Source organism: Syngnathoides biaculeatus, chromosome 4, assembly GCF_019802595.1.
Source record: "Syngnathoides biaculeatus isolate LvHL_M chromosome 4, ASM1980259v1, whole genome shotgun sequence".
NCBI classification, from domain to species: domain Eukaryota; kingdom Metazoa; phylum Chordata; class Actinopteri; order Syngnathiformes; family Syngnathidae; genus Syngnathoides; species Syngnathoides biaculeatus.
The window spans coordinates 33,563,228-33,583,056 of NC_084643.1; the positions used below are offsets into that span (position 1 = coordinate 33,563,228).

At 40.5% G+C, this 19,829-nt stretch overlaps 1 protein-coding gene across 5 annotated transcripts in view; it reads right to left on the bottom strand.

Moving 5' to 3' along the window:
* Nucleotides 1-625: 625 nt before the first annotated feature.
* The window catches only part of LOC133499548 (ral guanine nucleotide dissociation stimulator-like), a 42,357-nt gene continuing 23,153 nt past the window's right edge, over nucleotides 626-19,829 (bottom strand). For 3 of the 5 annotated variants that reach the window (XM_061817699.1, XM_061817697.1, XM_061817696.1), the window contains exons 2-18: nucleotides 17,068-17,372; nucleotides 16,440-16,514; nucleotides 15,049-15,242; nucleotides 14,654-14,778; nucleotides 13,652-13,867; nucleotides 12,842-12,945; nucleotides 12,675-12,759; nucleotides 10,536-10,613; nucleotides 10,358-10,444; nucleotides 10,090-10,122; nucleotides 9,446-9,567; nucleotides 9,268-9,363; nucleotides 7,665-7,890; nucleotides 7,478-7,552; nucleotides 5,214-5,492; nucleotides 4,941-5,055; nucleotides 626-3,972 (exon numbers count right to left, since the gene is read on the bottom strand). In XM_061817699.1, the coding sequence (XP_061673683.1) occupies nucleotides 3,797-3,972; nucleotides 4,941-5,055; nucleotides 5,214-5,492; nucleotides 7,478-7,552; nucleotides 7,665-7,890; nucleotides 9,268-9,363; nucleotides 9,446-9,567; nucleotides 10,090-10,122; nucleotides 10,358-10,444; nucleotides 10,536-10,613; nucleotides 12,675-12,759; nucleotides 12,842-12,945; nucleotides 13,652-13,867; nucleotides 14,654-14,778; nucleotides 15,049-15,242; nucleotides 16,440-16,514; nucleotides 17,068-17,372 (2,391 nt within the window). In that variant the 3' untranslated portion in view covers nucleotides 626-3,796. Of the gene's footprint in view, nucleotides 3,973-4,940; nucleotides 5,056-5,213; nucleotides 5,493-7,477; nucleotides 7,553-7,664; nucleotides 7,891-9,267; nucleotides 9,364-9,445; nucleotides 9,568-10,089; nucleotides 10,123-10,357; nucleotides 10,445-10,535; nucleotides 10,614-12,674; nucleotides 12,760-12,841; nucleotides 12,946-13,651; nucleotides 13,868-14,653; nucleotides 14,779-15,048; nucleotides 15,243-16,439; nucleotides 16,515-17,067; nucleotides 17,373-18,350; nucleotides 18,430-19,829 lie in introns of those variants that run through there. The other 2 variants (XM_061817698.1, XM_061817700.1) reach the window with 2 other exon arrangements.

Below are 19,829 nucleotides of genomic sequence, written 5' to 3' on the forward strand. Positions count from 1 at the left end.
CATTTACACAGTAATAATGCATACAGAATGGAGTGGTCTTGAGTACGCACGCGTAATCGGAAGACATGGCCTGTCGCGTGGTTATGACGACACGACAAGCCACGAATCCCAAAATACTGAACGGTTATTTCAATGCCAATTCATCCATCCATTTTCTGAGCAGTTTATCCTCACGAGGGTCGCGGGAGTGTTGGAACTAATCCCATCTGTCATCGAGCAGGAGCCAGAGTACACCCTGAACTGGTTCCTAGTCAATCCCAGGGTACATGGAGACAGACAACAACTCTAATGGCAATTTATTCTCCAATTATTGTATGTTTTTGGGATGTGGAAGGAAATGGGAGAACCTGGAGAAAATCCACACAGCTATGGGGAGATCATGCAAACTCCACACAAGTAGGGCCAGGATTTGAACCCTGGTCCTTAGAACTGTGAGCCCATTGCTCTACAGCTGCGCAACCATGCCACCTTCAATGGCAATATTTTTCACTTTCAACTCATCCAAATTAAAAAAAAAAAAAAAAAATTCTAAAAGTAATTTTAGCACAGAATTTGATTTCAAACTGTAAAACTTTATGAAAGGTACAAAAAAAGAAACTGTATTCTTTAACAAACGGTATGTTTATTCATATATACATTAATATATTAATCTATAACCGAGAGAGGAGGGAATGTACAATGCAAAAAAAGCTGTATATACAAATTAATAAATAAACAGCCGGGGCACTTTATGTATTCTACATCTTTTTTTGTGTGTGGATTTCTGGGAGGAGGAAGTAGTAAAGACACTTAGAAAAAGGTTGTCAGTCTTCGATTCAAATGGTGGAAATAATAGCATCCAAACACAGCGGAGGGCAACAATAACACAAAACAAAAACACACTCAAAGCAACAGAGGAAAGTCATGTCAACGCACCCACAAACACGCGCACACACACACCTCATCACCACAGAGACGCCAGCTGCACAGAGAATTACAGAATTTGCCTTTTCTATTCCGGTAACGGACTCAACATACATGACGCATTCACATACTGGAATTGAAGGAGGACTCTAAAGGGAAAGCATGGAATTCCTGCAGTGCGGCTAAAAGCAGATGTGCTACATCCTGGAGCACATGTGAAAAAAATGGCAGCGGTTTGCCCAAAAGTGGAAAAAAAAAAAAAATGTAGAAAAGTCAAAAATTAATAAAACCATGACAAGTTTGTTCGATCGCAACTTTCTAAACAGTAGAAAAATCATGTTAAGTGACACTTGACGTGATGTGAACTGTAATGTCAAGTGACATTGTGTCAGAAGGCAGTCAGATCGCACATTAAGTGCTAAACGTGTTGAGTGGCATGTCAAAAATAACATCATGAGCACATGTAACATAAGAAACACGTCAAGTGATTGACATGGTAAGTGGCGTAACTTGTAGTACAAGGGTCAAGTGTTAAACTTGTGACATCACAGTGTTACATATGATGTGATGTAACATGTAAAGTGTAATGTCAAGTGGCATATTAAGTGTTATAGAAAGTTGTCTCAGTTGTAACACGTCAAGCGATAAGTAATCTGTAAAGCCGTCATGTCAAGCGTCGTTTCCAAGTGTGACCGACCAAGTGATGTCATGTAAAACGTGAAGTGCTGGTCAAGTCAAGTGTTGTGACCCTTAAAGTAACGTGTGGCATATAAAGTCAAGTGTTGATGTGGTTGCTGCAAAGAGTCAAAGGAGGCCAAGCTTCTCAGTGCTGGAGAGTTGGAAAAGGTTGAAAGCAGTTTGTTCAGGATGAAGTAATACATCGGCATGTCAATTCACAACTTTTTGTTCAAGAGTTTGAAACAAAATGAAAAAAAAAAAATCCAAAGGTTTGTCCCCATCTTAAAAGGCAAATCACTTGTTTGGCAACTTGTCCTTGCTCACTGCATCCACTAGGACTTTTTGTTGTTGTTCACAGTGCTCGACATGAAGCCCCCAGTGACTCCATCATCATTTGAACTTTTTGCATGTCCAGAATAAAAGCAAAATGAAACAAACAAACGGGGAAAAAAGGCAAAAAATGGTGGCAGTGGCATCAGGCAAACATTTAGTTTTGTGGCAGTGACAACCTTGTGGTGGTCAGGCCATTTTCTCTCCACAAGTGCGTTTCCTATACTTCCCATCATGCTTTACAGCCAGCATTAGCCTCAGGTCCATTCCAATAGTTTCCTTTGTGAGAAGTTGGAAATCCTCAACCGCATCACTTCCTCCAGTGCTTCCTTCCACATCCTATCCCAATATTACACTTCCATAATTTTGAAAAGTAAACCTTTACATACAGTGCTCAGCAGAAACGAATTCGTCTCAACAGGTAAAAGGCATTTTTTTTCCAGGAAAATAAAAGGTTTCACTTTAATATAATTTTTGAGGACAAAAAACTGGGAGAAAACATTGTCAAGAATTAAGTCTTAATTTTAAGACAAAAAAAGTCTTTTTTGGGAGGGGGGGGGGTGGTAGTCAAAACCCGACAGTAAAGAATGTTTTGAAAAAAAATTACCATAGCAAAAAAACTGTCAAGAAAAAAAACTGTCAACTCAAGCAAAAAAAAAAATGTTTTTGAGAATAAAGTCATATTCTTATAAGGCATATTTTTACGAGACTTATTAAAGTAATATTTTTTCATGAAAACAATCTTATGAGATTAAAGCCATTTTTTCAACATTAAATATGTAGATACACGCTCAACTGTTTTCCAACTTCATTTTTATAGTACCGTATTATTACGTTTTGTTTTTCCAGTATGGCTCTAATACTTTGTTGAATGTGATCGTCATCAAAATTGTGAACATTATCACAATGTTGATGAAAAAAAATGGATGAAAAGCTGAGGTCATTTATGCTGAGCACTGAGCGATTCTTCATAAATTAAGTGCAAAGTCGTCGGTAAGCCACCCCCCCCCCAAAAAAAAGCATGATCATAAGTATAAGTGACGGCTGAAATCAACTAGTGGTCAAAAATACCCGGTCATAAACCCTCAAAGTGGTCATTAAATTGTTCAGTTTCCAAACATGGCGGTGAATGAAATCATGGGACCTCTTGAATAAAAGATCATCAGCAGCACCATCATCAAAGCAGAAAACAAAAACTACAACAACACAAAATTATATAAAGGGCAAAAAAAATACACACAGCACAGCTGACTTATATACATGTTGTTGGCCCATCCAATCAAGTGTCACTTGAGTCAATCGACTGTCTGACCAAGTGTCAAAACTGGGTATCCAGAACATTCGGATCCTACCCATGGGACAAGGTCTGTTCGACGATGTGTCAACACTGTGGGCACCAGAAACAACCCGATCCTACCCACGGGACAATGTGTGACCTTGTGATAAAACAATGGGCATCCAGAACATCCCCAGGATGCTGCTTAAAAAATAATCCATCCGGGACTTCTGGATCATGCCCACGGAATGACGTCTGTTTTGATCATGTGTCAAGACAATGACCTTTAGGAACACCCAGAGCCCACCCATGGGACAAAGTCTGTTTGAGCATGTATCAACAGGAGAGGCATCCAGACCATAATCAGGATACTGTAAAAAAAATCCATCCAGAACTTCCAGACCTTGCCCAAGGGATGTCTGTGTGACCATATGCTAACACTATCGGCCAGGATGGTGTAAAATTCCAAAGTGCGACCGCTATCCTGGTTGTCTGATGTAAACAAGTAGGTGACTTGGCCCAAAAATGGCTTCCCGAAGCCAAACGAAGTGCTAAGGTGCTCCAAGTGGCGCTCTCTCTTTATTTCCAGTCTTGCCTGCTCTCCCGCCCTCAGAAAATCCCTTTGGCTATCTTCAGTCCTTTCTGCTTCATACGGGGCAGTGTGGAGCTGGCCACCGCCTTGGCACGCACGGGCCGCACCGGCCCGCGCTTCTTCAGCACAAAGTCGTAGTTGGCACTGGAGTTCATGGCGTAGAAGACGTTGGCGTTGTCGGGGATGCGAAGCTCTAAACAAAGAGAAACAGGATAACGTCAGAAAACTGCCACTACACTCGAGAGAAAGGTTATGCTGTGTGTCTGTATTAGGTTAAGACCGGAAGGGGTCTGAAACACCACAAAGTTGAGGAGAATTTCAATAATTTTTTCAAGATAGTCGTTAAGATTTAACTTTACATTTCGCCTCTATAATTCCTCTATTTCAACCAATTTGATTGGCCTGATCAGTACCGGCCAATAATTTGCGTTTTATGCTGATCAGGTGTCATAATTCACAGAGTCGATAAATGACGCTAAATATCGACGCCGTAAAAGACACTGTGTCGTGAACAGTATATTTGAATCAAAGAGCAATGTTTTTGGTAATTTTTCTTTAACCTTGTCATGGGTCTTTTGACGTTGTACTTTCAATATCTGACTGCCAATAAATTAAAAAAAAAAAAAAAATTGGCAGTGTGGTACAGACAACACATAATGCCCAGATCAGACTACAAGACAAATTTGGGGTTTCATGATTGCACTATGTCAGACTAGTGCATGAAAATCTCGTTATTCGATATCACATCTTGTCTTTATCTTGCCAGCTCAAACACTACCGGTTACACTCGTTACCACGGCCACGATAACAACAACGGATCGTGCATGTATTGCGTTGGTCAAAAAAAGAACAAAATGGGGCAAAATGTAAGGTGGTGGTCACTGGTGCTCAGGAGATATTCTTTCAAGGATTGCTTGTATGTTCATATACTTTTAATACAATACCACTTACAAGCAGCCGACAAAACATATGTAGCCTAGCAAGCTAGTGCTAGCACTAATGCTTACACGTGAACATGGTGGCGTTATGTCGAGTCATGCTCTAAAGTTTTCGTGTTTATTAAGATTGTTGTCAAGCTAAGGTGGTTCTTAAGTTATTGTTAATGAAGTTTTCACTGTAATTGTTAAGGTAATTGTCAGGGTAGATGTTACTATAGTACACCTTTGTCTTCTGCGATCTTCTGCACTAGCTCGTAGTCTTCGGTCTTCTCCCGCTCCAGATTGTGTTTAATCATCGCCTTGCGGATGACGGCGGGTGTCTTGTCCTGACTTGTCACCTGCGCGAAGGACAAACTGATGGTCATCAAAAGGCATGAATGTAAATTTATAGAGACCGATAATTACGTACACTAGCGATCTTAACTAAAATGGTATATAAGAGGTTTGTAGACATGAAATATGAGGCAACTATACTATATTAGGGGTGTCTATCTACCAGGATGCTCTTGTACATGTTTCCGTTCTCAACGTCGAGGCTGACGCGTATGATGCAGCAGTCGTCCACCTGCTGGTTGTAGAGGGGAAGCGACAGCGTTGAGTAGTTGGACACGGCCGACACTGAGCGCTTGTGCGAGCGCGACGCCGACAGGGACAGCGAGAGCGCTGCGGAAGACGACACAGACGATGACGACGCCGTGCTGGAGCCCGACGCTGAGCCCGAGCTGGAGCCCATGCCGGACGTGTCCAGAGATGACAGTGACGTGCACTCCCAGAACTGCAATGCACAAAATTACATTAGAAAGAAATAGAAACCATCTGCTAACAAAATATCAATATTATAGAAGCGGAAAGTGGAAGTTAAGTTTTAAGATGAAAGGGAATGTTCAATGTTTTATGGAGATAATGAAAGTGAAGCTTTAAGGAGGAGGTGAAAGTGACTGAACTCATACTTTAAAAGAAGTGATGTCAATATTTAAGGTAAAAGTGAAAGCAAAATTAAGGAATCAATAATTTGGGTATTGTACCTGTTGTAGTAGTTGTGCTTTAAGGAGGAACTAAAAAGTAAAACATTTTAAGATTGAAGGAAAGGAAAGTGCTGTCATGTTTTAAAGAAAGTAAAATGTTTTAAGGTGCAATATATTTTTATTATATACACGAAAAGAATACACAGACATACACAAAAAGTGGGGTCATCTTTTAAAGAAAAAAATGAAAGTGAAATTTTCTTTCAAAGTGGAAGTGAAAGGAAAACATTTCAGACATAGGTGTGTTGGTGTGTGTTGTAAGGAGGAATTAAAGCCAACTCCTTTAAGGCGAAAATCAAAGTCTTAAGGGGAAATGTGTAATGTGCAGTTGTCTTTTAGGGAGGAAGTCAATTTTTTTCCCAAATGGAATTGAAGGTAAAATATACAGCAGAAAGTGTCATCCTTAATGGTGGAAGTGAAATGTTGAAAAGTCTCATTTTTAAAGGAGAATATCAAAGTTCTTAAAGGCGAAGGTAAAAAAGGATGTAGAAAAGGTGCAGACTTTCAAGAAGGATGTTAGGGTAAAATGTGTTAAGGAGGAAGTCCAATGTTGTAAGGAGGAATTTAAAGTAAAATATTGTTGTGAAATGCAGTTACACATCCAAAAGTAAAACGTGTAATCCATAATTTAATTTTGATTTAATTTACTACACCACCATTGAGACAATATTTCCCAAATACAGTGGTACCTCGGTTTTCGAACGTCTTGGTTTTTGTACAAATCAATTTTCGAACGAAAATTTTGAGATTTTTTTTTGCTTTGGTTTTCGAACGAAAATCGATATTCGAACACCCTGACCACCTGATCCACGACAATTTGTTATTGTGCTCTCGAACACCCCCCCGAAAAACAGAAAAGACGTCACGCGCACGAACGCCCGCGGTGCAACCAGTTGAGTCACACGCTCCTCTGCTCACGGACGTTTCCCAGTACTGTAGTGAATTTTTTTTTTTCAAATTAAGCAACATTAACCCCAGATCAGCGTACTACACTTGGCTAAAGCAGACATTTTAAGCAAAAAATAAAGATATTTCTCAAATGATTTAATTATATAAAGTATTTAAACTATACACATATTTCTACTATGAAGTTTATTATCAGGAAAAGCTAAAAAAAAAAAAAATAAAAAAAAAAATCGCTTAATATATATTTTAAGGCTTGGAACGCATTATTTCATTTTCCATTCATTGTAATGGGAAAACGTGCTTTGGTTTTCGAACGTTTTGATTTTAGACCAGCCTTTTGGAATGGATTGTGTTCGAGAACCAAGGCAGCACTGTACTAGAAAATGTTGGTTTGGCAAAATATGTCCCTTTAAAATACTGTTTTGTGTTATTAGTTTTGAAGTCTCTAGAGAGAAATTTTTAAGCATCTTTGCATTGGCTGTAAACTTCATCCGTGGCCTGCTGCTTTCAATATTGTTGACATAAAGGATTGTGGGGAAGATACTGGATCTCCTTTCTTTTCATAAAAGTTGCTCAGGAGTAACCTTTGTGAAAGATCACTTAAAGCATGCATTGAGGGACCTTTCCTAAACATTTTTAGAATTCAAACAACCTTTTCTCCAAGTACTTACAGATCACCTCACTCAGATAGGAAAAGAAATGAAAGTTCCGAAGCAAAAACAAGAATCCAACAAGGACCATAGTGTTGTTTTTTTAACGAGAAAGCCAAACGTCTTAAGATGGAAATGAAAATAAAATACTTTAGGGTGGAAGTAAAAGTGAGCCATACCGTAGAGGTTGTGTCTGCAGCCAGAGCGTCTCTCCCCAGCGCCGAAACAGAAAGTTTCACTGAAGGCGTCGATGTCTAAACCCAAACACACACTACTGTCACTATAATCACTCTCAAATATATATTTATTTATTTTAAAGTCAAGTACTGCAGGGGCTGTCAATCACTGATTGACAACTGTGTTCACCTTCCTCTCGTGTCCCTCGGGTGAGTCCGAGAGGAAGCTGGCGTTGACGTCCTCCAAGTCGGAGCCGCTGGAGCTGACAGAGGTGACGCTGAGGGCGTCGCCGCTGTCTCCTCCGCCGCTTTGGTACGGTCGGAAGTGGGCATGGTCAAAGGATTTGGAATGCGAACCCACTGCGCCACCACTTCCGGCCGCTGAGCAACCGGAGGTACCCTCTGCCAACTGACGACTGGACACACAAAAGGTGCAACATCAAGGGCTGTGTTCACAATCACTGTCTATACAAATTCTACATAGTGTGTTGGATTAATTGGCAGTAAAGGTATCACATTTTTGCTCTCTTGATTGTTTTTAATGCTTCTTTGCTTAATGTGATGCAATCAAGAGGCACGTTGGGTGCCATGGAAACTTTTGCTCTGATGTACTTAAACAATGTGATGCAATCAAGTTAAATTGGGTGCCGTGGAAACACCAGAGAGTGATGCAGAGGACAACATAAAGACTGACGATCTCGAGAGGATGATGAGGACATCGCAAAGACTCACATTGGCTGTTTTTGTCACATTTGCATTGCTGTGATGCGGACTGCACTAACCCATAAAAATGAGGATTGGTGGAGATGTGGGCAGAACGGGTTGGAGATTGTGAAAGATACACATCCCACGTTCTCCTCACGAGCAAGAAGTTCCTTTTGTCTTCCTTCCTTGAGATTTTGTACTTTAAATGTACTGGGTTGAGTGAGCCTGGCTATCATCAGATGCTATAACCGGACACGTCACTGACCATGTCCCAAAAGGCTGCGTAAACCTGACATAGTGGACCTAGAAACGTCATACATAAAATTCCTATATAGAGGTACATCATTTATTACTTCATGTAAGGGAATTGAAATGGTTGACCAAGACAGTTCCTTAAAAAGTCTACTAAATAAGTGCCATTATAGGCCAGATAGTTCAAGCCCCAATTTTAAACCCTAACCCTGTTTTAAAAATTTACTTTGAGTGGTTAGAGCACTGGTTTGGTAAACCAGGGGTTGTGGGTTCGTATCCCACTGGGGCCTCCACTCCCTGAGAAGGTTTGCGTCAGAAAGGACATCCGGTGTAAAAATTGTGCTAAAACATATATATGCGTTCATCTGAGATGATACGCTGTGGCGACCCCGAAAGGGACAAGCCGAAAGGACAACAACAACAACTTTGAGACTCCAACTCTGGATTTAATCCCAAAGTCAAAAGCCTTACTCTGTCTTTTTACCCAATTTTGAAACCCTAACCTTAATTTGAATCCTTATTTTCTAACATCAACCCCAGGAATGAAACTCTAACATTGGCCTCAACACCTAATTTGTAACCGTCTAATGGTTTTCAAAACACCAGGGGGTGCGGGGCTTAGGGATGCACGGATTGTGTCAGCCACCTCCTTCCGCTTGACACTTTACGCAATACCCCAACCCTGGCTCAAAATCCTAATTCCAAATCTTGGGAAGATTCTCCAAAATACGAGTGCAGGTGCTCCACCTGGTTTTAAAGTTGACTAATAACCACGTGTCTTTGAGCCTCGCCATGTGTGTAAACAATCCGATGCTAAGCTAATGGTTCTCACTCACTCGCTCCATCTCTTCATGATCCCGCCGTTCTTCTTGGCTCGCAGCGTGTTGCTGGCCGACTCTGAGAGTGGCTCAATGTCGCACGACAGCTGGTAGCTGCAAGAAAAGGGGGGACGTCAATGTCACTCAACGTGTCGACAGGTGGTAGAATGTAACACGAATGATGGCTTCCATTTACCTCTCTGCCTCGCTAAGCTTCTCGGTGGAAGCAAACCACTCGCGGAAGTGTGCATCCTGAGTGAAGCTGTAGTTGTTGGACGCCAGCTGCAACAGTTTGATCTGTGCAATCACCTCAAACTCCTGAAAACACAAAAAAAAACATGATAAAGAAACATTAAAAAATGTAACTGTAAAAATCACAAGTGACGCTAACACCATCCAAAAAAAAAAATCAATACCTATTAAAATTATATTAAAACAAAAACAACAAAATGAATGCAAAAAAACAAGCAGGTAACGCACGCACGCGCACACACACACACACACACACACTAAAATACACAACACTAGTTAAAACAAAATGTTGAAATCACAAAAAAAAAACAAGAAAAAAAGCAAAACAATAACGTGCAAAAACAAGTAAAATAAAAACATTGTAAAAAAAAAAAGTAAATGAAAAATCTACTGTATATATAAACAACATAATGAGACATGTCCATACAATGTAAACAACCGCAAAACCATGTAGAAAACAAAATCCATGTTAACTCAAAAATATGTAGAACACAATCGTCAATACTGCATAAAATGCCATCACCATAAAGAAAAAATAACTTAACGCATGAGTCATGCTAAGCTAATCTAAGTGCTAACTGCACATACCTTTCTTCTCTTTTCAAAGTTGATCAGACCACCCTAGAACACACAAAAGAAACAATCTTTCACAAATGATGACCATTAAAATGAGAACCTAAATGCCAGCTATATTCCACAAATAAATCATGTCACTTCATCAAAAAAGCACTTCAGACATCAGTTCGAGAAACCACGTTTGCTGTCTGTTTACTGCGATTGAAAATGCATTTTCTGGCACAATCCTTTTGCCTCAATATTTTACGGACAATGTAATCAGCTTTACAGATGCACTGACCTCTGTGTAGTCCTTCATGGCTGTGTCCATCATAACCAGGTCCGTCAGGAAGGTGCCCAAGTAGGGAATAGTACCCTGCATCACTCCCTGAAAACACACACACACACACACACACACAACTTTGTATTGAAGAGTCACTTTGGAGTGGTGACACTAGATCATGCTGTGGTGTACCAACCAGGTCTCTCTGCTGCTGGTGTCTCCTCTGAGCTCTTTTGGGATTCATCTCCAGTGTTGCGAACTTGGACGTTCCCTCCTGGTGAACCACAACATTACACAAAGGAATCATTTCACATAGCCCGTATACTGCAGTACCATTATTCCTCTTGGTAACGTACCAGCATTCTGCATAGTAACATACAGAACTCGACCGAAATAGGGTTTTTTTTTTTTTTTTTTGTCAGACCGTTGCAGATTCCAATATTTGGGAGGGTAAAATTTCTCTAACAAATTGAACGTCAGAGTAATTTTAAAAAGCTTTAATTAATAAAATAGGACTAATAACTTGCAAAGTGCTAATATCAGCTGATGAACCAGAGCGGCACCATAACTGAATGGTTAGCACATCTGCCTCTCGGTTCAGAGGACCCCAGTTCAAACCTGGCCTCAAATGTTTGCATGTTCTATCTGTGCAAATGTGGGTTTTCTCTAGGTACTCAGGTTTCCTCCCACATCCCAAAAGCATGCATAATAAGTTGACTTAAGACTCTAAATTCTCCATGAGTGTGAATGGTTGTTTGTTTCCATGTGCCCTGCCGTGGGCTGCCAACCAGTTCTGGATGTACCCCGCTTTTCGCCATAAGTCAGTTGGGATAGGTTCAGGCATGCCCACGACCCCAGTGAGAGTAAGTGGCACGTAAATGGATGGATGAATTAATGGGCCGATTAATCAGTGAGGGCCGAGGAACATACTATTATCAAGCATAGTCAGGTGACATCATTCCACATTATACAAGGTCATTCTGCATTGTCATCTACCATCGCTTTGCATAGCCCAAATAGTAATTTAGCATCCTTTCCCAAAATAATATGCTATTACTCGCAGTCCACACAGTAATTTACTGTTGTTCTGAATAATAGCGTGACATCATCCCACATAGACAGGTACATTAATCTGCATCCATTCTGGATAGTATGCATCCTCTAAGTTAGCCAGTACTGTGCCATCATTCTGCATTGTAACATACAATCATTCCACATAGTCACACAGCAAGGTGACGTTGTTCCATATAGTAACATGCCATTATATCCCATAGCAATGATCGATCAATCTGCATAGCAATGTAGCAACATTCTGTCCAGCAATGCACCATAATTCTGGATATTAGCATGTAATTTTTTTCTCATGTAGTTCCATATAGTCACAGGTCGTCAAGTGACAGTTTGTGCAGTTACCATTATTCTGTATAGTCATGTGGCACTGTTATGTATAGTATTCCAGATAGTAATGCACTGTACCTACAATCATATACTAGATAGTACATAGTACTGTACCATCATCCTGTCACCATTTCATCCACCATGAATTTAGTAATATGCAGGATATCAGCATGGATATTGCGTATCTGTACTCGCCCTTGAAAAAAATGCTCTGGTATTATTACTACACCGAGACCACTTCACCAGTCATATACTGTAGTACATCTTTTAATCGACTACATTCTTCTTCGTCTCATATTTCTTCATTGTCTTTTATCTATGTGCTCTTTGTACATAGCCCGTGGTATTGTTCAGAATGCCACACCACGTAATTGGGATGCCTCGTGTTACAGAAGACATTTAAGTCAAATGTGTGGCAATAAATGCAGTTGGGTGTTAAAATGGCAGTAATGACAAGTTGTTAACATATGAGCGAAACCTATGCCATGTTCAAGACATGATTTATATTTCAAAACAATATTAAATAAAACTAATTTTCATCACTATTTCAAGCTATAATGGTACAATGAAATACTAGGACTTGGTATTGGCGTACACACAAATGTAAGTTCTTGTGCTTGGTTTGAAAATGTGCTATCAGGGCAGCTTTTGGAATATGCCATTGCACCGTATAGTAATGTGCCATACATAGTAATATAAGAGGCACATAACCCACGATGCAACAGGAGGCCAGTGTTGCCTGCTTGTGGCTGATAGCTGGGCGTGGCTCCAGGGTGTTCCCTGACAGACAGACTCTTATCTATGCACGTCATAGGGGTCCTCCAACACGTCCTGTTTATGTCAGAGGGGATTCCCTCACGCACACACATAATGGTAAAAGTCGTTTTTGAGACCTGCCACCCGAGCGGCGCGAATTTGATGTTGCAGCGCATCTCACCTTCACTAGTAGTTCCCGGCTGAGCGAGTAGTTGTTGTCGTCTGAGAAGATCTCGGAAAGCTCGCGGAAGGTGCGGAAACTCTCCCTGTGATGACACAAGGGGTTTAAAAGTGTGTAATCGGACGGAACCATTATGTTCACGGGGAGGAGGGGGATTCAGAACAGACCGAGATACTTCCTCCCAGGTTCTCTTCAGGCGGTGCACGGCGTTGCACTGTAGGGCAGAGAGGATGGCTCGCAAGGATGAGAAGTTCTTCAGGATACGACACTCCTGAAGGCAACACAAAGAATGACTGTGTTAATTTGAATGTCAGCAAGGCAAAAACGTCAAATAGGGGTTAGGATTTTCAGTTATGGTTTGAAGGCTAGCTTTAAGTTAGGCAACTTTTGAAAATGGGATTTTAAACAAGGGTTAGAGTTTCAAATTTAGGTTTGGGTTTAGAGCTTGGGGAAGAATGACATTTAGGTTAGGTTCTCAAGCAATTGTTAGGGTTCTTGATTAGGGTTTATAGGCCAAGGGTAGATTTTCAAGATGGGTTTTATACAAGGGGTAGAATTTCATCTTTAGGGAAGGAACCCACTGGGGTTTTTGAAAGTGTTGGGGTTTCAAGTTGAGGTTTCAAAGCTGACTCACGGGTTTCAGGTTATGGTTTCAAACAAGCTCTTCATGTTATGAGCCGGCATCAGGGTTTCAAACAAGTTTCACGTTATCGTTTTAATCCTGGGTTAGGGTTGCAAACTGGGGTTTTTTAACATGGATTCGGATTCTAAAGCAGGCTAAGGGTTTAAATATAGGGTTTAGAGCCAGTGCCAGGTTTTCAAGTCTGGGTTTCAAGTTGGAGTTTCAAGCCTGTGGTACGGCTTCCTGTTTCAAAGAAGGGTTTAATTGCCTGTAGTTAGGTTTCCAAAGCTGTCGAATTGTTTCAAATAAGTTTATCAATATTTTTGAAGCCAGTAAAGCCAGAAAGTGTTCTGACCCGGGCCACGTCGATCCACCTCTCCAGCAGCCTGGCTCTCTGGTTGGGTTTGAGCGCCGTGTTGCTGAGGGTGGTACTGATCACGCAATTGGTGACCGAGTTGAACTGGGCTACCGTGGCGCGGATGGTGGGCGCCAGGTGCTCTTTGCCCTTCTTGTCACGCTGGGACCAGATGCCCCCCAGGCAGTGGTATGGGACCACCTTCTTGAACAAGTCCTGCACACAACCACACACACACACACAAATTAGATAACAGTGACAAAAAGATAAACTTGGGAGCATTTACGTGCGTGTCGGTATTAAAAAGTGCTTTCCTACTTATTTCTACAAGAAGCCAGTAAAACAAACAGCGCTAACACTACCTTAGCTTTGGGCATATTACAAGGTCTGATATGATTCTGATGCATGAACAAACTGAACAAAAGGCATTTTTTTTTAAGCGGGGGGGGGGGGGGGGGGGGGGAATACATTAAATTTTTTGAGAGAACAAAAGTCAACCTTTTTCCAAAATAAATTTCTATTCTTGAAATTCAGACATGTCTTGACTTTTGTCCAGCTCAACTTTAATGGCAAGCTATTGAAACTTCTCTTGGACAAATACAACTTTATTTTACTCTGAGTGGATCTGTTTATCTTCACAAAATGCATCTTTGTTCTTGTAGAGATTTTTTTGTAAATACCATTTAATATCTCCACAAAATATGGGCTTATTCTTATAAAGATTCAAACTTTTTGATCATGACTTTTTTTTCTTTCTTAAAAAAAAAACTATTCTTGCATAGTGCAACTTTTTATAACAACAAAATGCTTCTCTGTTTTTGTAAAAGTTACAACTTTGCTCTAAACACAACTTTATTCTTGTAAGATCGCAATTTTTAACCCAACAAAATGCTTTGTTCTTAAACATATTAAGACGTCTTTTTTATTTAGCACAAATTTATTCTCTATCCTTCCTATGCTTTATGTTGTCATTCTGTTCTGCTATTAGGTTGTTATGCTTACCGCATCCATAAGTGTGAACTGCTCGGCCACCATGATGGGGTCAAAGGACAGGAAGCTGAAGGTGGGCAGCTCGTCCTCGAAGCCACTCTCCTCCTGCGTGGCAAAAGGGCAGCCCAAGTGTTCGCCTGACAATACACAATGGAGAAGTGTCAAAACAAGGTTAAGGTTTTGAACGATGGTTTCAAGAGATTTATGCTTTCAAAATAAAATCGGACACATGGGTTTGAGCGTTAGGCTAGCGGTGGGGATTCAATTTGAGAGGTGTGTGTAAGTTGCTCAATTTCAGTTTCATTAAGCCTTCAAACCAGTCACAAAACACCATTTTGTCATAAAAAATGCTTCCATCAAAACCTCCTCCAACCTTAAATCCCTCTTTGGCATCTAAATTTTCTTACCATCTGTCTCGGGTTCACACTGCTGCCGTCTGTGGAAATGCGCCAGCAGGTTGCGGGCGCGACGTTCTAGGTCAGAACCGGGGAAGTGAAGGTGGAGGTAAGACAAAAGCTGGTGGAGGCAGTCGTACCCCGGAGGAGTCCAGAAGTCCTCAGAGTACTGGTCCAGCCATGCACCCAAAATGGACGATACCGTGCTACACAACACACCAGGACACAGCAACAAGTTAACATCATGTACGCTATTTCAACTGTATTTGACATGTTACTATGGTAGGATGTTGAGTGGGGGGGCGACAGGGTGGACAACTGGTTTTCTCCGGGTACTCTTTTCCTCCTACATCCCCTCATGCATGGTAGGTTGATTGAAGACTCTAAATTGCCATTAGGTGTGAATGTGAGTGCGAATGGGTGTTTGTTTATATAATAGATACTTTTATATGTAGCTTCCTGGGATTGGGTGGCAAAAAAAATTCAGGTTGTAAATTAAGATAGCTGGGATAGGCTCCAGCATACCTGCAACCCTAGTCAGGATAAGCAGTGTAGAAAATCGATGGATGGATGTTACTGTGTGTACATGAATGTAGTATCCAAGAAAGATCAGCATGATGCTAAAATTCTATCCATCCATCCATCCATCCATTTTCTTGGCCGCTTATCCTCACAAGGGTCGCGGGGAACGCTGGAGCCTATCCCAGCTGTCAACAGGCAGGAGGCAGGGTACACCCTGAACTGGTTGCCAGCCAATCGCAGGGCACATTGAGACAAACAGACGCACTCACAATCACACCTAAGGGCAATTTAGAGTGTTCAATCAGTGTTGCATGTTTTTGGAATGTGGGAGGGAACCGGAGTGCCCGGAGAAAACCCACGCAGGCACAGGGAGAACATGCAAACGCCACACAGGCGGATCCTCAGAACTGTGAGGCCAACGCTTTATCAACTGACCCACTGTGCCACCCCTAAAATTCTAACATTATTTCAATGATTTTACAGTGATGTGTTTTTGGTCTCAGTAAGAGTTTAAAATTAGTTTTGGAATGTACAAAAAAAAAAAAAAAAAAAAAAACTACTACTACTACGCTAACAGGATTCGCTATTTCGACTGTATTTGAGACTGCTGACGATGCCTTGGTGAGTTCACAAACATGAAAAAAAGAGGAACCAAAGCTAAATGCTCCCAAGGCTAGCAACGGTACCATGTTAGCTTCAATCTTCAATGTGCAATTTCAACTATTTGCCAGTCATCTGTGGCCTCTGCGGTAGTCAAGTTACAAGATAGGCCTGACGTTAAATGCTTATGTCTAATGTATGCCATCCGAAATAGTGCGCTGATATTTCCAAATCAACAAAAACAGACTCCAGATGAAGGTCAAGTCTGTGCGTCATCTCACTTTCTGAGCTCGGTGCAGTCATCCTGGCAGACGCGATGCGCTGCCACTGCCGGAACATTCTGGAGCCTGGCGTACCTGACAGGAATTACGCAACACAAATTAAAATCCAGAAAAACAGCAAAGATCTATGGGAAAAAACAATATTATGGAGGGTTTTCAACTAAGTTTATGGGTTAGTAGGGATAAAAGCCAAAATCTGAGTTTTAAAATGGATTTCAAGTACTTGTTGGGGATTTAAACAAGGGTTAACCATTTTAAAATGGGGCATGAAGCCAATACTAGGGTTTCAAATTACAATTCGAAGCGAGTTTACCATTTCAATTAAGGGTTTCAAAACAGGATTACTGATTGAAATTAAGGTTTCAAATTACCCTTTGAAACAAGTGTTCGGGTTTCAAATTACGATTTGAAACAAGTGTTGTGTTCAAATAACGGGTTTTAGCCAACATTTGTGTTCCATGTCATAGTAGGGTTAGGGTTTCAAACATGTGATACGGTTTCCAAAACAAAATTAGGATTTTAAACCTTGGTTTATGTTTCAAATTAGGGGTTGAGGGTTTCAAATTGGGATTACTTTTTCGAATTGATGTTTTAAACAAGAGTTAGGGTTTGAGGTCTCCATCATTACCTGTTGAGCAGCAGGTCCAGCACCTGCTTGGTGGTGGCAAAGGATCGATAAGTGCACAGGAAGATGGTGACGTAGGTGGAGTCTTTTCCTCTAAAGGCCGTGACCATGTATTCGACCAGCCTCTCGAGGGTCCCCGCCTTGATGGTTCGCACCTTGCAAGTCTCGTACAGGCTGAGGGCGGCGTCCGTCTCCACACCCAGCCAACGCTGTCCCTTGCTGGATGAGTGGTGCAGCTGCACCTTACGCAGCGTGATAGTGAAGATGGCGTCGTCCTCAACCTCCTCGCCAATCTCCTGCGTCGAGCTCTAAAGCGGTAAAAAAAAAAAAAAAAAAAAAAAAAAGGAAACATGAAATGTAAAGGTCCCCTTTCATCAAAATCTATTTTTATAATACTGTTTTTTTTTTGCATGACTGACTAAAATGAAAATGTTTTTGCCATACTTGGCAAGATGAGTCAGATGAGTCTGACTTGGCTTATGTATGACATTATGCATATACATTGTGCTGTCTTCAGACCCATTTCGTGGAGGATGACGTCACAAACATAAGATTACACACACTGCTGGAAGTGCATTTCTAGGGAACAAGCAACCTAGCTGAGCAGCGGCCGCAAAGCCATGCAAATGGTGAAGTATAAAAACCCATACAGGTGCCGTATTTCATGGCAAATCTATATAATGCGGCAAAATAGCAAAGTGGTCACCATTGCCAAAAAGTGAGCGAAAGATAAACGGCTTAGCTAAGCCAGTTTTGAAGCTATATAATGAGAACTGCATAAACAGTAATTAAGGGCTGAGTCTTGTTTGAAAACTGCCTTTTTTGTTTTCTTTTTGAGCCCCTTTCACAATGAGAATGTAAAAATTATAATGTCCAAAAGGTACCATTGATACAGACATCGGAAAGGTTGCAGACAGGGGCGTCCTGATCCAAGTTTTTCCACTTCCAATCCAATACAGTACAATTGAATAAAACACATATTGGAAAATTCTGCAAAATAATTTAAACCTAGTAATTACAAAAAACAGATCCTAGCATCTAATATTAGCAATGAATACAGAAAAATATACTTCATGCAGTCTTGTTACAGTTTGTCACTAAAAGTGAGTTAATGGCAGCCAAACAAATCTGAACCAATTGAAGAAAATATATTTTATTTGCGGATCGTTACACAAAAACTCTTCATTTCTTGTTTAGAAAATAGTATTTTCTTGATATGAAATTGAACAAGAACAATTACATTTAGTACACGATCTCAATCTACATTTAACTCAAACGTAACCAACCATGCAGCCATCCATTTTCTGTTAACGCTTATCCTCACTAGGATTTAAAATAAATTAATTAATGAATAAAAATCTTCCCCAAAAAGCTGTTCGTCAATCATTGACTGAAGAAAAAGAAAGATAAGAGATCAATGAGCAAGCCTGCAGCCTTTTGGGAGGAGTCAACTAATACAGCAGAAAGTGCAAGATGTTCTTTTTTTAAGAGCAAAGAAAATTGCAAATTGTCGACAAGAGGGCCCATTGTAGTCCAGTTCAAAGGACATCAAGTTCTCAAAGGACCAAACAGAGACCTTAATGATTTTTTCCTTTTTTCCCCCTCCTTAGATAACTTACTTGTGCTCTTATTTTTTTCCCCATTATAAGATTACACAAATTTGTTCTCTCTTGAGATGTTAAATTAATTCTCATAAATTACAGATACTTTATTAAAAAAAAAACACGTTCACATAACATTCATACAGTCATTACTGTGGGAAAAATACAACTATTTTAATAAAACAATGTTGTTTTCTGAAATATTTATATATTTATACATTATATTTTCTGAAAGGTCAAGTTTTTTCTTGTAAAATTATGAATTTTTGTTCTTGAAAAATACATTGTGAGATTGTGATTTTTGTGTACTATTTTTAGTTCTTCAAAAAACATGACTTTATCTTGTAAGATTACAACTTATTTCTTGTAGATTTACAACATTTTGTTCTCACTCAGTTATTCTTGTAAAACTGCAACTTTTTCTTGTAAATATGACTTCATTCTCGTAATTATGACTTTTTGTTCTCATAAAAAAGGCATATGTTGTGTATGGGAATAGGGCGATGTAAATTCTCATTCTGTATGCGAATGGTCACACTTAAGGCCTCTTTATACTCCCCCAGACAAAATATCGCCCGCATTGCATCACGTGACCGACACATCAGCCCACGAGCCCCCTCTGAGTCACTTGATGCGCATATGGCAACAATTGACCCCTCCGTGGATATTGCGCAATCCGTGTCACTGACCAATCAGAGGCCAGAGATCTGCATAAACCAAAGCCCGTTTTTGCTCCCGCCATTTTCTCAGACAACATTGCATGGTCCAGTATAGGTTTAGTTAGCGTTTTATCGCGTATTTGGGTTATTTAACAAAAAATATGGTCAAGAGTTGTAGTCACGGACTTTGTAATAGTGACGACAGGTATCCTGAAAGGCTAGTTGGTGGAGTTCGATTCGTACCCTTTCCAAAACCGAAGACCCAGTACGAAAAATGCCTTCGATGGATCAAACTTTGTGGAAGACCGCATCATCAACTAAATCCATCTAATATCAACCGGAACACTTATGTTTGCACGAAGGTATGCCCTAAATTTGATTTTCAATACATGTCTCGTATAAATGAATTCGAAGTTCTTCGCTAGCATAACACCGCTACGTGTGAACGATTGACACACTTATTCTTTGTTGAGCCATATTTAGCGATGATCGGACTGCACAAACA